Source organism: Pelodiscus sinensis, chromosome 13 (assembly GCF_049634645.1).
Source record: "Pelodiscus sinensis isolate JC-2024 chromosome 13, ASM4963464v1, whole genome shotgun sequence".
Classification (NCBI taxonomy): Eukaryota; Metazoa; Chordata; order Testudines; family Trionychidae; genus Pelodiscus; species Pelodiscus sinensis.
The window spans coordinates 29,306,488-29,323,258 of NC_134723.1; the positions used below are offsets into that span (position 1 = coordinate 29,306,488).

Genomic DNA, 16,771 nt, shown 5'->3' on the forward strand with positions numbered 1-16,771 from the left:
TTAATTTTTCGTGATTTGCTATTAACCAAGTTCTAGCAACATTTTTGTCATTTTCAGGATACTTTTTTCCATTTTACAGGGTTCAGTCATGCTCAGTGTGCTGCTGTACTAGGTGCTGTACAAACACTGGACACTAAAGACAGTCTTTATGCTGATTTTATAATCAAATCGTCCTGTCCTACATGGTTTTGGTGCATGATGCACCTATGTGGTGTTAAAAAGCTGCCATGTACCACCCCTGAAAAGGCTGCATTGCAAGTGATGGGTGAATCTGCTTCTAAACGTATAATATGGTGTTTGCTTCTTCTGCATGAAATGACATATACAATGTAAGACACTTGTTTCTGTGGCTTTGTTTCCACAGCACTAAGCAGTCTGATGGTGCTCAAAACATCATTGTTTATTGCTTCACTCTGCTCAGCACGGTGTAGAAGACGGGAATACTCATTCAAAATATTGCTAAAAATAGAAGGGGTTAAATTTAATCAATTAGTTGGCTAAGTTTTGTGACACTTAAATAACCAGTTGTTCATATGTTTTTCATTGGCTGCTTGTTTTAAGGGTGAATATTTGCAACGATATACCAGTGTAGCTATTTTGTTTCAAGTACAATGTGTTCCATTATCCATCTAGTTAAAAGCATCATTATCTAGATGGTGAGCTCTTTTGGGGCTAGGGACTGTCTTCTACATATAAAGACAGCACCTATCACATTATGGGTATTCCCAAAATAGAAATAATAAATCATGATAATATTAGGTGTTCACTGCTGGCATTTCTAGATGGTTGAGCCTTGCACAATGTGCCATCCCATTTTACCAAGTTGATATGTTTGCTAATTTCCTTTGTCTTCAGCTAAACTATGGCGCTTTGTTGTGTTAATTTTTTGGCCGGTAGCTTCTTTTCTAATCAATATGGTAGAGTAAGGCAGAAGGAAGTTGCTCTCCTATCCTGCGGATTACAGTAGCTGCTGATGCCAATGATGAGTCAGAGTGTTTGGTGCTGATGTTGCTGCCATTTCATCAGCTCTGTGATCCCCAGCATCCCTTATTCACCAGCTCTCCATCTTTACAACCCTGGGCATCTCTGCGACTAAAGTCCATGCTGCAGGAAGGGCAGCACTTCTGTCTGCAGGGAAAGGAAACCTCTTCTCCAGAGCTAGCCAGGTGCCCTTGAGGACTAACCCCTCTCTGCTTGGAGACAGAATAACGGAACCTAGGAAGCCTTCTAGCATTGGGTTGTTGCTGTTGTTTTCAGTCAAAATCGGATCCCCTGAGCCTGGAGGCTTAGATCTTCGCGAGGTGGGTTCTGTTTTGGTGAGGGGGGCGGATCAGAGCGCTTTCTTGGAACCCTTCGTTGCTGACCTGGACGTAGGCGGCGGAGTTTTAGCTCTAGATCTTTGTACTGACACAACGTGAAAAAGGCTGGAGCCCTCGAAGGGGAGCCGGCCCTGCCAGCCAACCCCGCGCCTGCTTTTGTAAACAGCCGGCCATCGCTAAGCTCGTTCCCATGACAGACAAAAGCCTTCCCCCGCCATTGCAAAAGGAAATACGGATCAGTGGCCAAAAAACGCCCGTCGCATCCTGATCACAACGCAAAACAACCAGCGGGCGCGGAGAGAAATCTGGGCTGGTGCGGGGCCACATGGAGCCCATCTGACCTTTGCATTGCCGGCAGAGGCAGCTTGCGGCTGTGGGGCAGAAGCGGGGGCAGCGAGACCCCCGCGAAGCTTTCCCTGGAGCCAGAGGACATGACCCGGGAGGCGAAGGTAGATGCCAGGCGCCCTGAAGGCTCCTCCGCCAGCCAGCGGCCACGCAGACCTGCCCTTGTGGGGCTGGCACTTGTCGCCTGAAGAGCCCTAGCGGCTGCGGCGAGCCCGGCGCCCGCGGGTGGGCAGTGTCCCCACAGCGCCCTCTGCCGGGGGCCTGCACGTCTGGCTGCAGGACTGTGAGCCGCACCGCGGGGCACCTGCTGGCCGCGGGAGCCTCCCCGACACCCGCTCCCGGCTCGGCATGGGCGGCGCGCAGCTGGCCTCTCGCTAGCGCTGTGCCCGGGCAGGCTGCGAGCCAAGCCGGCGAGGCCCGGGCTAACCCAGCCCCCTCCAGCGAGGCCAGAGCCGGGCGCAGGGGGCAGCATGGAAGCGATCTGGCTCTATCAGTTCCGCCTGATCGTCATCGGGGACTCCACCGTGGGCAAATCCTGCCTGATCCGCCGCTTCACCGAGGGGCGCTTCGCCCAGGTCTCGGACCCCACGGTGGGCGTGGATTTCTTCTCCCGGCTGGTGGAGATTGAGCCGGGGAAACGGATCAAGCTGCAGATTTGGGACACGGCCGGGCAGGAGCGATTCAGGTGAGAGCCGGGGCAGGGGCGGCTTTACGGCTGTAGCTCCGCTTGCTCCGGGAAGCGAGCTCGCCCGGGCTCTTTCGAGTTCACAGACCTGCTGCTGGAGGAGGGCGAGGTGAGGGGGGCGCCTAGTCTGGGAGCAAAGCCCCTGTGCAGGCAGCGCCCTCTAGTAGCAGCGCCCGCAGCCCGTTCTCCCTCTCTCCTTGCATCTGTGGAGTGGGCTCCAGGCCAGGGAACCATAAATGTGTCAGTCTTTAAGGTGCCCCAGGACTCCTGGTTATTTTGGCTGAACCAGACTAGCCAGGCGGCCGTTTTGACCCTCATCCCTTGTAATCCTAGGCGGCCTTGGGCAAGCATCCGCCCTGGCCCAGGGAAGGAAACAAGCCAAACCCTTGCTAGAGCAAAGCTAACCTGACAGGGGCTCTCAGCAGGCCTGCCCCAGAACAGGCCCTAATACACTGCAACCCTCTGACACCTGGCCCTTAGCTTGGCCGGAGATGGGAGCTGGCTTTTAAAATGTGCTAGGTGGAGAGAATCTGTCTTTCCGCCCTTGGGAGGGATGCTGGCCAGCCTAGACTGGATGAAATTAGCTAGCCGCCTTTCTCCCTTTTTCTGTGATGCCTTTGCCTTTTGTACAAAGAACTAGGCAGGGTTCCATTCAGTGAGCCTGCTGTGGCTTTTGATGCAGCAGAACAATACATTCAAGCCTCAGAGGGGGAGTGAATGAAGTCTAAAGAGTCAGGACAATTCTGATTAGACAAATCATCATTGTTAATAAGGTTGTGAAATCAGGCACTTGGAAGCCAAGAAATGCACAGTTAATGCTGCTGGCTTGGGCTTGTGCATTGAAATATGATCACTCCAGGTCATTATGAATTATTTCTCCACTGATGCTCTTTTATGTAAGAGGGAATTTCTAAACAGGCTTTTGCGTAGCAAGATGTAGTACCATCCCTACAATCCTCAGACTGGATTTTTAAAGATCCGTGCTTCTGAGCAAGCCAAAATTATAAATTGCAACATGGAGACTGAGATGTAGTTCCATTTTAGAGCCAATTTGGCTTGCTTTGTTCATGTCTAAGTCCTGTTGAAATCAATGGCATAAAGATTTTGTCTTTAACTTTCTGCTAAGCCCACAAAGATGTAGTAGGCAAAATCCACATTCTGAGCATGTATTAACGGTTGCCCAAGTTATACAGAAACACACAGCCTGTCTCTGCAGCGGAGGATGAATGAAAGATTTTGAAACATAACAAGGCTTGTTTGCCTCCCACTGGCCCAAATGAAAATAAATCAAAACTGAACTCTGCATGTGGGAGCAGAAATAAATGTTCACCAAGTGGAGAAAGCCAAGACAAATTCACTGCAATTTGCTAGTCACATAAAAAAATGTAGGGTATGCAGGAACATGAAGGAAGAGCATGTAACAGACTGGTGAAAAGAAATAGCAGCCAAGTGTTCAAACTGGGCTGCCTAAAATTAGGTTCCTAGGATCATAAATGAGGCATCTAAATATGGAAACTTGATTGTCAAAAGTGTAGCAGCTTTCACTCAAGTCTATTGACTGTGGGTTGGAGATAAAGGATTTAGACTGACTGTGACGAAATGCTGTCTTCCTACATACAGGTACTGCTGTAGTGTGTGTGTGTCAGCCTGCAGCAGTGAATACTGAATGGGGACTAGTCATTTAAGAGGCTAATTGGTAGCAAACTTGACTTCATTAGCAAAGAAAAGGAGTATATGGGGGCGGGGGCTATCCAGGGGATTCACTGCAGCACCATCTGGTAAATTGCAGCCATGTGATGATTGTATTTATCATACCTCTTTCACCCACGCTCTGCTCACTCAGCCATCTCCCAAGTGGCCACTTCCATCATTCCAAACCTTGGAGCAGCTTCAAAAAGCTGCCATTTTTTTATTAGTCTGATCCAGAATGTTTCAGTAGCTGAATCTCTCCCTCGTATGACTGTGGCTGTGACCCAGGATGGACAATACTCAGACCTTAGCTGGTGACATATGTGAGGTCTGATTATTTTGCATCCATTCAGGGCTAGAAACACCAGATTTATACCATTGGGAGAGGGCAGTTACCAGTGTTCATTTGCTACCGGCTCTATCGTTAGAGCTTGGAATTTAAAGGTTACCCGTTAAGGACTTTTTTAAAGAATGAGTTTAAGCTAGCACTCCCCACCACTCCTCATCTCCCCTCATGTTTTGTGCTGCATAAAGATGGCTTGAAAGGTTTTTCAACTACGATATTTTTTCCTTGCTTTAAAGTCTAAAAATATTGTGGCTGCTTACCCCTGGTTTGGCCAGCTGACCTCTCATAGGGTCACAGATCATATGGAAGGGAAGCCCTCTTACCTTTCTTGAAAGAGTAGGGTAGGTGTGTGTGTGGGGGGGGGAAGGGTTCAGTTTAAGCAAGATGCCCTGTTTCCAAAAGTGTTCTTAGTCATTGGCATTAAGCAATACGAAACCAAAAGGAAGCATTTTAAACAGTCGGACAAAAATCACTTTCCCTTCCCTTTGCTCATCTTTCAGGCTTGGGTGCTGTTATCATTTCCCTGATTAAGAATCAGGCTGTGTTATTACGAGGATGAAGAAAAAGTGTTCTCCTGTCCCCAGAGTCTTGTCAGGAGGACAAAGAGACAAAGACCTGAATTTCTAATATAAAACGCACCAGAAAAAAAAATCAATATTAAAAACAACCCACTGAACTCCCTGTTCCAGGTCATCTTTGTATGGCATCAAGAATTAAACAGACAGAAGTCCTTTTTTTGCTCCTCTACAGGTCTCTTCTTTAAAACAGTGATGTGCTTTTATATGAGAGAGGTCCTTTTTACAGTATTGTGGCGATTTCTACAATCTATTAGCTCTAATCTCTTTTCCCTTTGAGGGACACAGGCCTTTCAGACTTGAGTATGAAAGCTAGTACCAGTGAATGATGCTAGCACCCTGGTGAAGGGCCAGACTGCAGTAGCACCCAAACTTTCTTCATAGGTTGAATCGCTTCTGAAGAGTGATGCCCTGTTGACGCCCTCCTGCCCAGCCCTGGCTTCCAGGTCTTCCCTACATTGTTTGCTTAAATGGGTAGTGAACACAGGGGAAAATAAGCTCACTTTGCTCTCATGATTGTGTCTGAGGAGTTACTGGCCTCCTGTTTTGTAGCTGTGCTATTTTTTGGATTAGGGTTAGAGCTATTTCCACAACCTGGACAGCTCTGCCAGGCCCAGGGTATGACCTCAATTATTCTGATACAAAACAGGAGCAACTCCACTTTATCCAGTGGCTCAGTCAAAGTGAAGTGTGTGCTGAGTGCTTTGCTGAATCAGGGCCCAAAATGACATGGGCTGTGGGAGAGCACTGAGTCAAGTTGGCTGCTTGGAAAGCATTATGGGGCCATCTTTCAGGACCCGCACTACGCTGTGGAGAATGGTCTTACCCTGCGTGGACCTGGCTGGTTTGCTGTCCCAAATGGTTGTAATTCCATGTCTTCTTCCCTTGAATGTCCTCGTGAAGGCCAATTGATTGTGTAATGCTAACAAGAATAAAAGACTTTACAACCTGTGTTATGTGAAGAGTAATGTGCCCACCAGCAGCCCAGCTGCCTATTTCCATCAGGCAACCTTTTAGCCACTTGCAAGAGAATGGAAAAATTCAAACAGCGATAGACTCCAGCTGAGAGTCTCCTACCCAGAATAGTTATAGAAATGTAGCTGTGTTAGTCTGGTGTAGCTGAAACAAAATACAGGACTATGTAGCACTTTAAAGACTAACAAGATGGTTTATTAGGTGATGAGCTTTTGTGGGCCAGACGCACTTCCTCAGATCAAATAGTGGAAGAAAATTGTCACAACCATATATACCAAAGGATACAATTGAAAAAAATGAACACATATGAAAAGGACAAATCAAATTTCAGAACAGAAGGGGGATGGGAAGGCGGAAAGGTAAATGTCTGTGAGCTAGCGATATTAGAGGTGATAATTGGGGAAGCTATCTTTGTAATGGGTAAGGTAATTAGAGTCTTTGTTCAAACCTAAGCGTAAAGTGTTGAATTTGAGCATGAATGACAGTTCAGAGGATTCTCTTTCAAGACTATTCTTGAAAGGCTTTTGAAGCAGGATGCAGGTTTCTTGCCATTTCAACCAGAAAGGACATTGTCTCAATGACTTAATTACCTGCATCCTGCTTCAAAAGCCTTTCAAGAATACTCTTGAAAGAGAATCTTCTGAACTGTCATTCATGCTCAAATTCAACACTTTACGCTTAGGTTTGAACAAAGACTCTAATTACCTTACCCATTACAAAGATAGCTTCCCCAATTATCACCTCTAATATCGTTAGCTCACAGACATTTACCTTTCCGCCTCCCCATCCCCCTTCTGTTCTGAAATTTGATTTGTCCTTTTCATATGTGTTCATTTTTTTCAATTGTATCCTTTGGTATATATGGTTGTGACAATTTTCTTCCACTATTTGATCTGAGGAAGTGCGTCTGGCCCACAAAAGCTCATCACCTAATAAACCATCTTGTTAGTCTTTAAAGTGCTACATAGTCCTGGTTTTTGTTTCAGCTACCCAGAATAGGCAGAGAAGCTAATCAAGTTTCAGAATCAGTTGGCCAAATTAAGACCTGGGTTCCAAATGGGTGGAACAGCAGTAACTGTAAATGGGCTAGAATAAAGGGACAAGTAGCTAAGTGGTGTAATTTGCCCCCATTTAGCATTCAAGGTGGGAGGGGTCAGTCTTTCCACACCTATCAAGAGGCTTTGCTGTAGTTAAGAGTTATAACTGCCTTAGCTCAGAACCAGAACAACCATGAACAATTCCATCTTTCCTGTGTCCAGCTTGGCCCTTTGAGTTGGGACATGTGATCAGCGGACAATGGCCCTCTCCTGGGGGCAGAGCTTCAAACGTCTGGGTTTTTGCATCACTGGACCCAGAGTTTTGTCTGCTCCTCCCCCTGAATATTCCCCAGGAAATTCACAACATACCTGTTGTCCCAGAAGCCCATTCTTGTCTGCCTCATTATTCAATATAGCCCTTTGATCATCCAGGCCCCCAATAATATTTAATCTTTGCATTAATACAATGGGCTCCAAAGACACAAACTTCATACAATAAAGTTTGCCGAGATAGGGGCAGGCAAGATACAGGCTGGATCCTGCCTTCAGGCTGCCCCACCAGCACCCTCAGACACAGAGCAGTCAGCCACTTCAGAGCAGCCCCACTCCACTTTAAGCAGATGGCTGCTCCTTGTGACTCTGCTCCAGGCGCCAGGGAGGGTGAGGCTTTGTGTGCTGCCCCCAATTCCCCAGCAAAATCTCTAAGCTCTTATTAGCTGGGTTTTGCTGGGAATCAGGGGCAGCGTGCGATAGGGATGTTTAACCTGTTAACCGATAAGCTGATGCTGGCAGCCCAGGGGGGCCAGGAGCCGGCAGTCTCACAGGGTCGAGAGCCAGCAGCTGGCAACCTCGTGGGGACTGGAGCCCCAGCAGCCCCAAGGGCTGGAAGCATCGGCAGCAGTTAACGGTGTAACTGATAGAATTTGTATCAATTACATGGTTAATACGTTTATTCATTTTTTACATCCCTAGTGCACAAAACCTCCCCCTCACTCAGAGCAGAGAGTCATAGGGAACCACCAGCCATTTTGAGCAGCCTGGGACTGTGGCAGGCAGGGAGCCTGCCTTGGTGTCCTATAGGACTACTGGTTGGGAGACGCCTAGGTAAGCACCTCCTGGCCAGAGCCTGACTCTGACACCCTAGCCCCTCCCCTTCATTTCCTGCCCCAAGCCACTGCCCAAACCCTATGCAACCCTCCCATCCTCCAGGTCAACTCCCTCCTAAACCTTGCACCCCCTCATGTACCTCTTCTCCAGGCCAAAATCCTGTCCTGCACCCATACCCCCTCCTGGATCCTGCACCCCCAAGCTCCTGTCCCAGATCATGACCCCCTCCTTCACCCAAACTCCCTCTCAGACCCTGTATCCTCTCCTGTACCCAAGCCCCCTTCTGCATCCAACTTCATTTCAGCCCCCCGCACCTTGTCTATAGAAAAGTACGGCCATGATCACTTACCAAAATCTTGGAGTGGACCCCCATTAAAAGTTATTGCCCATCCTTGTCCAAGGATATTGCAGGAAGTGCCCATGCACATCACATCTTTCCTGTTGCAACTGTCCCACTTTGTATAAAATATTTAGTCATGGGAGCCGGGGACTGGACCCTCGGGCTGCAGGGAGAATGCACCAACCCCATGGGTAGAGTCATTTGTCCTCTGGCCTAGAAACTATGTAAAGCATTTTATACAAAGTGAACAGCTACAACACAAAAGATCAAGTGAGCTCACCAAGAATACTCTTTCCGCCTTAGACAGACTGGGGATTTGCATTTCCACTTCCTAGGTAAATGCTCTAATCGCTCCATCCGCTTCAGCTGTGTTTTGTGCAGTCCTCTTCTGTCCTCAGTCTGGTAGGTGTGCTCTTCCACAGTCCCTACAGATGAAATAGGCATAGAAGCACATAGTTCGAGGCTCTCAACAGGGCTCAGAAACTGTCAGAACTTTGATGGATTTGCATATGCCTAAGACTTTGGCAGTGAAACCTTTTGTTCCCAGGACATCAGGTACCTTTAGGGTTAGGACCGGGGGGAGGGAGGAGACCGACAGACTTGCTGGCCCTGAGTAAGGTGGGCAGGCCAGCTCTGCACTCCCAGAAGGGGCGGGGCAGAAGGGGCGGGGCTGTGGCAGCCAGCCCTCAGTCTCTCCCTTGGCAGCCCTCAGATCCATCCGGAGCACACTGTATAGCGCTCCAGTGGCAATGTAAAGGGCCTGGAGCTCCAGACCCCACTGCTGGAAGCCCTGGGCCCTTTTCAATCACTGAGCCCCAGGGCAATTGCTCCCGTTGCCCCTCCTCTGTCGGGAGACTGAGATAGGGCAGCAATTGAACATGGAGTAGAGAGGCTACATTTTGAATTTGGGTGCCAAAAGTGGCAGTTGGGAGCATCAACGTTTCCATGACTTCATCCCCGTGAGTTCAAGTCTTACAACAAAAATCATACTGAACAAATAGGTCTGGTGCCAGCCTTTGGAAAAGATTGACATTTTTTACACCCCCCACCCCCGCCCCTCCCAAAAATAAAGCACAACATTGTCAGTGGAGTTTTTTTCCCATATTTTCAACCAGCAGTATTATTAAACTGTATCATCACTACCAAGCAATGATGTCCATCTCCAAGTTGCTTTAAGTAAGTGTTGCACCAGTGAGTGGTTTGAATGCCCCTTAGCAATGTGTTGGCTGTGATGCCTCTAACACAAGCCAATACAGCTAAGAGAATAAAAGTGTGCACCTGCATGCAGATGCCTCTGATTTTTCAGTGTTTGCAGATTACCACTCCCTTGCAAACCATTGAAAACTGGCCTCTTTGCCTTACAAAAAGCTATCACCTGCCAAAGGAAGGATGTTAAAGGTTAACCGGGTGATCAGTTAACTGGTAAGCTTATGCCTTACCAGCATGCTCGCCAGCTAACCCAGGGGTCTGCAACTTATGGCTCTCGAGACAAATATGGCTCAGTATGAAACCAAATATGGCTCTTTTGTCATTCCCAAAATACATGCAACTTTTTAAATTAAAATGAAAAATTCAGAATTTTAAAAACGCATAATTACTCATGTAACTTGAGTGTGTGTATGAACCTGAATTTGACCAATTGTGATGTAAACATCAAAGACATGTGTGAAAAGATGCAGCAGTAGAAATCCCATTAAATAAAGTCTGTGTGTATAATGTTTCATGCATTCTATTATTATTAATCATATATTTTCAGTTATGCAAATGGTTATTCTGATACGGCTCTTTGTTGACCACTTGTTCTGAATTTTGATGTAGTTTGGCTCTTTGGTTTGAAAAGGTTGCCGACCCCTGAGATAACTGGTGTCTCCCCCACCACAGCCACCTAGCCAACAGGGCCACGGCAGGTAGCAGGCCCAGAGCAGCCCCCGTCACCCTGTGGCCAGGGAAGGAGTAGCCCTCACCGCCTGCAGCTGGTGGTTAATCAGTTAAACAAATCATATAACCAGTTAACTATTCTGGGCAGTTTTTACATCCTCGCTGCCAAGTGGTTGGTAATAAGAAGACCCCTTTTAGGGAAGGTGCACAGTGTATGGTATAGTATCTCTAACCAGGAAGTGACTTGATCATGGTATAGCTAGGGAAGAGATTTCTGAGACTGCAGACAAAGGCACCGCATGATCCAATGACTGAAAGATGAAGGTAAATAAACTCAAAGTAGCAACAAGACAGTAATTTTTAACAGTGAGGGTGACTAACCACTGATACGATCTCTCTAAGAAGATGGTGTATTCTCCATCATTTGAAATCTTTAAGTCAAGACTGGCTGTCTTTCTAAAAAAGATGCTGTAACTCAATCAGAAGTTATGGGCTTGAAACATAAATTCGTGGGTGGAATTTGTGGGGCTGTTATGCAGGAGGTGAGACTACATGCCTGTTAATCTTGAAGCCTAACTGTGCTAACAAATAGCTGGTCAGAAATATTCTGGAAAATGAAAATTTGAACCACCACCAAAAGGACAAAAACCTTTCTTTAAAATGTCAACTTCTAACATGGTCTTCACTTTCTTGTTGTTGGGGGTTTCTCTTTCAGATCAATCACCAGAGCCTACTACAGAAACTCGGTAGGCGGGCTCCTCTTATTTGACATTACAAACCGCAGGTCCTTCCAGAACGTCCACGAGTGGCTAGAAGAGACAAAGGTGCATGTCCAGCCATACCAGATTGTCTTTGTTTTGGTAGGTCACAAATGCGACCTTGACACACAGCGGCAAGTCACTAGACACGAGGCTGAGAAACTGGCTGCTGCATATGGTATGAAGTACATTGAGACATCAGCTCGGGATGCTATTAATGTGGAGAAGGCCTTCACTGACCTGACTCGAGATATATATGAGCTTGTTAAAAGGGGGGAAATTTCGATCCAGGAGGGCTGGGAAGGGGTAAAGAGTGGGTTTGTACCAAACGTAGTGCATTCTTCAGAAGAAGTGGTGAAATCAGATAGGAGATGCTTGTGCTAATCACTTCTAATGAAAAAAGCTATAATGAACTCTACTAATCAAACATACTCCACTAAGTGAACTCAGTGTGACAGAAAGGGACTGTAACACTAGCATGGTGAATGGCCTCACACATTATTATGGACACCAGAGGAACAAAACCAGGAAAAAATGGTCAGTTCCAAATACTCTTTCAGGATTGGGAGGTGGCGGGGCTACAGACCTATGTGAGAATGAATGACGGTGCATGTTTTTGTGGTAGGAGACTGGAGGCATAAGAGCAAGAGAGGATCTGACTGAGCTGGTGCAGAACAGGGAATTTTCCATGTACTGTTTTTGTATGCCATGTGCTGAAGCCACTCTATGAATAGTCTATTAAAACGACACACAGGAAGGGAGAGAGAAAATCTTGGTTTGCATCCATTTATTTCCAGGAAGATTAGAATATAGTGCAGTTGCCATTCATGAATGTTACTTCCAGGCTTAACTCAAAAGAAAATATTTTACAGATGTGGCACACACGCTTTTGGGGCTTCATGTTCTTGTAACTTGTTAAAACATGGACAAAGACTATATAAGGTACTTTAAAAGGAAAATAACAGTTATGGTATTGATAATTAAAACTTAACTATCATCATCTCCCTGGAGAGGAGACTAACGGAGATTTAAGTGCTAAGTCCAGCAAGGCAGCTCCAATTATAATTATTGGATGGATTTATAAATACTTATCTATCTACATGACTGTAGTAGAAGTACCTCAACTATGCAGATTTCCAATATAATTAACAGATTAGGAGCATTAAGCTTTTTAAGTGTATCCTCACATCCAGTATCTCTCAGATGGGTCATGGCAGTCAATGAATGGAGAATGCAGGTATTTGTGTCTTACTGTCAGAAGTAGGGTGAATGATTGGCAGTGTTTCACTGTAAACTTACATTGCTCCTTGGGAAAAAAGGAAAGAACAAAAGAAAATTAACAAAGATTTACATCAAGAGCATCATACATGCCTGAAAGTGCTGTTTTCTTTTAAAGAACAAGGGAAAGAGCCATTCACAGTACTGAAAGCAGTGGCTAGTGGCAGCATTCTTTTGCTTTTGTGTTGCTTTTTTTCATCTGGGAAACCAGGAAGAGGAAGGAGAGGTATAGAGCTAAAGTGTGTGGGAGGGTGAAAATGGAAGACGAGAGGAAGCATAGGAGAAAATGTCTTTTCTTTATTTGTTGGACCCATCTTGGGTAGAATATAAAGGGGCAGGTAGCTAAATTACAAAGGCTATAAATTATTGTCCATTTTCTGGGAATACCGCCTGCCATTTCAGCTTTGCTTTGTGTAAGAACTGTATTAACTATAGCTTTTGAAATGCCACAGGATAACAATGTGCCTGTGTTGTGCTGAGGAGGCTCAACATGTTAGCAAAACGTAATGTGACATTTATTCAAGTTTGCAAGCTTTACAAGTCAAACTGTTAATTTGGATCTGAAGGATTAAGAAAACCACATAAGAGATCCAGCATTTGAATACAGGCTTCTGGTACTTCTAATTGTTCCTCTAAGGTACCATAGTCCATAAGAGCATGTTTTCCGACAAGCTGAATCTATTTCACTTCAGAGCCATTCTTGAATTATGTATCATTTGAGCCCAACTTTATTATAAAAACAACAAAAGCATTGCTTAGGAATAAAAGTTGTAAAAAATTTAAATGAGTAATATTTTACCTTTACATTTTCTAGAAAGAATTGCAATCCTTGCGGGTGAGAGGAAGCATGGTAGGCCAATGTGTATTCATAGGCTGCAAACAGATCCTGAGAATATTGAAATGGGGGTTGGCTGGGGGGAATGATGAAGCCTTTTACCAATGGTCAATTTCGATTAGGTCGTACAGTTTTCCATTTGCTGGTCTAACTCTAAGACTCCCATTCAACTCCACTGCAGTCCATGGAAGCCTTGCCAGCGATTTCCAGAGAAGGTGTGTGCATTATAAAACCTTTCTTGAATGGCCCAGTTTGGCATGGTTGGGTCTTGGCTCAGGAGGGACCTACAAAAATATGGGTATTGCAAGCTATCCCCCTGATAGTTTCCACCATCAGCAAGAATTAAAGGGCATTGGTAGAGCATGATGAATAACATGCAGCATTTACCCAACCAGACCAGAGCTATCAGTCTCTCACATTCACGAACAAGGACATATTTAAAAGGGTCCAATGTATTTATGTACCTTGTTCACTGAATGGAAAATATGCCAACCTACCATTTTAGACTTTAAAGTCTGAGCCAGCTCTATAAGTTCTCTCCAATTTTCTAATTTAAAAAGTCTGTCTTAAATGTAGAGATCTTGGAGTAGATGGGGTCTCATGTTTTCTGTATCACAAAAGACTTATGAGGCAGCATAGCAGGATGAAGAAAACGATTGAACTTTTCACAGCATTTACTTTTTTTAACAAAAGAAAATCTACATTTCATTTAGCTGGGTTGGGTTTTTAGTACTTTAATATAACATTTAGAAAAATCAAGATGCTTGTTCAGGCTTCGAGTAACCTTCAATTTTTATTGTAAGTATAGTTTTAAAAAGTTACAGTATGAGAAAAAAATCTGTACAGTCTGAAACTACTTTAAAATAATGAAACAAAAGGAAATGGTTATATTGAATAATAAAAGATCATTGTATACACCTGTTTTCTAATTCCTTGCTTTTTCTAGGCAGCTTATAAAAATAGATATTGTAATAAAGTCATGTGTGCAAGTCTGGGCTGCTTTTTCCCCCTCTAAAATGAAAATCCTTAGAGGCTATGATAAACATTCTTTTCTAATGACTGGTTTTAGTGCTTTGACTACTGCAGGAGGCATTGGAGAAATCAGACAGGTGTGTCATTCAAAAGATACATCCAGGAGGACAAAAGGAAAACAACAATTTTTGTGGCACAGGTCACAGATTAAAAATCTGCATGTTGGACTGGAATTTCTCAGAACTCCAGAATAAAGTATACTGTACACTTTTCCTTGCTTTCTGTTATGCACTGTAATGAAACGTGAAGAAAATGCTGTATTTAGCTATATGTGAATGAAACATGCTTGTATTTAGCAAAATTGTCAATGTGATTGTGAAATTCAAATCTTGTAAAGAAAAACGTGTGTTTTTTCCTTCCCTGCACTCCCATTCTTCATCAGTTAAGCCATCTAGTAACTGTACTTTACACAGCAACCAGGACTGAAAAATCCAGTACAAAATAATAAACAACATGCACTCTGTTTACAACCAATCTGCTATGCATTTTCTCTTATGATGCGTTCTTCAGTGATCACCATTTTTAAAAGGTGTTCATTGTCCTTGTGAAAAAGAGTCCTAGGAAAATCAATAGGGATCTTTCAAAAATCAATATCGCTCTCCAGGAATTATTCTAAAAACCAATGGATTTTTTAAAAAAATAATTCATGCATTCACAGCCAGTGAGAGTTGTAGCAGTTATCCAAAATAAAGCACCATAGGCCAAATCCTCAGCTGGTGTAGCTTGTCCTAGCTCCACTGGCTTTAGTGAAGCTAGAACACTTTTCACCATCTACCCCCATATAAAGCAAAGACAGCTTAAAAAATCATTTGAGAAGACTAACTATCTAGAATCTACAGTGTTTGATCATGTTTATCTAGCAAATCCTAGATAAAGAATGGTTTAAAAAAGCAGAATGACTAGCGGTTGGCTTTGTCTATAGGCTGTGTGCATGAGGCTATAGCCCACCAGTCAGAGACCCATTAGCCTGGAACAGGGAGCAGCTCAGAAATCTACTAGCAGGTCTAGATTTTGTGTCAAGTTTTCAATCGCTTTTTAGGGTGACCCTCAGAGAGTTTCCAGAGGCTCTTCGTGCTCATTATGCGTAAAACATATTCGCAGAATGGTGTGTTAGGTGTGGATACTGTTTGAGTTTATTGCTGATCCCTCTACTCTAAAACACTAGCTCTTAGTAGCTTTTCTGGCTTGTATACAGTTAGCTGGACTTCTTACTGGGCACAGTGAAGAAATACCATCACTTCCGTGAAACCATCCAAAAGAGAGCAGCTTTGTAACAGGCTGAAGGCAGAAATTCCCAGTGGGAGACTCATAATACTCCAGCATGGGTGCAGGGGAAGGAGACCAGTGAGGAACCTGCACTTGCCCTCGCCTCACTAGCAACATTCTTCATGTGGTTCCTTTACATTTTTGGGCAGCCTTTCTAGTCTGCTGCCGCATTCAATGGAGAGGACAGCAATGAGCCAAGCCTGAGCATGCTGCAGCTGGGCATCACTGGGGCAATAAGGCTAAGGAAACAACAAAGGAGAAAGAAAACAGCAGAATCCATCAGAGCGAATTAACTCTGGTCCCATGGCCAACATGCTTCCACGCGCTGTACGCATTTCTCTTGCATCCCTGAGCTCTTAAACCTGGAGGTAGGCAACTCATTCCTAATAGTTTAGCCAACAAATTTTGTCCCGTTGCTGCTAGTTAATTCAGCTGCCCCAACAGACAGGCTGTGAGTGCTGTGCACCAAATCCCTGCTGGTGATTCTTGGAAGATGGCTTGCAGGGGTGCTGCCTGGTACAAGTCACATTATGGGGCTAGTTCTGAGTGGACATTATATAACCTGCCTGGGAAGAGCAGGTGGGGGGAACAACAAGCTTCTCCTTTCTTCCCCCCAAGACTGTCACTTGCCAGGAGACAAGAAGCAAAGTGAGGCTAGGGGCTCCTAAGCTGCCGGCACCATTTAGAACCGTGATTCTCGCAGTGTGGGGGCCATCTTGCAGGTAGTCCACAGGCTTGGCCTGCCCCTCCCCCTCAGCAGGGAGTGGGTGCTAACACTCCAGCTCCATGTCTCCCCCGGGCTAGATCTGACTGGGGGAAGGAAGTGGCTCCCAGTGCTGCTACTGTCCCTCCTCCCCCGTTGGGGGGAATGGCAGTGCAGGATACTTCTCACCTGCAGACTTCCCCTGCAGTTTCCATTGGCTGGGATTCCAGCCAATGGGAACAGTGTCTGGGAGAGGCATAGAGCCAGATAAGTTCTCCCTGTCCACCTCATGCCCAGAACATATAACCCCATTGCCCTCATACATCCTCCCTCCCTGTCTCCCCACCCTAGTCCTGCAACCAACCTCTCATCCAGACTCTCCCGCCAACCCCACCCTCAGTCTGCTCCTCCTTTGCACTCACACCCCACCCCTCTGCTTCTTGTCATCTTGGCTGGTGGTCTGTGGAAAGGTCTGTGTTGAGTGCAGGGAGCTGCAGGGCAAAAAGTTTGAGACCCACTGATTTAGAATCACATGCTCTTCTCCAGGATCACAGGCCACCACAACATTCCTGCTGCTGTGTCCCTGTCCTAGCACCACTGCTA

At 45.4% G+C, this 16,771-nt stretch overlaps 1 protein-coding gene across 1 annotated transcript; it reads left to right on the top strand.

The window, feature by feature from the left end:
- The first annotated feature begins 982 nt into the window (after positions 1-982).
- On the top strand, positions 983-16,133 carry RAB39B (RAB39B, member RAS oncogene family). Its single transcript, XM_006136224.4, has 2 exons — positions 983-2,349; positions 11,012-16,133. Exons 1-2 carry the CDS (start codon positions 2,135-2,137, stop codon positions 11,436-11,438), a joined length of 642 nt encoding a protein of 213 aa, XP_006136286.2. The 5' UTR covers positions 983-2,134; the 3' UTR covers positions 11,439-16,133.
- Positions 16,134-16,771: the final 638 nt, after the last annotated feature.

Coding starts and splice junctions, on each gene's coding strand:
- RAB39B (XM_006136224.4), top strand. CDS start 2,135: ATGGAAGCGATCTGGCTCTATCAGTTCCGCCTGATCGTCATCGGGGAC. Junction 2,350..11,011: donor GCCGGGCAGGAGCGATTCAG/GTGAGAGCCGGG, acceptor TTTCTCTTTCAG/ATCAATCACCAGAGCCTACT.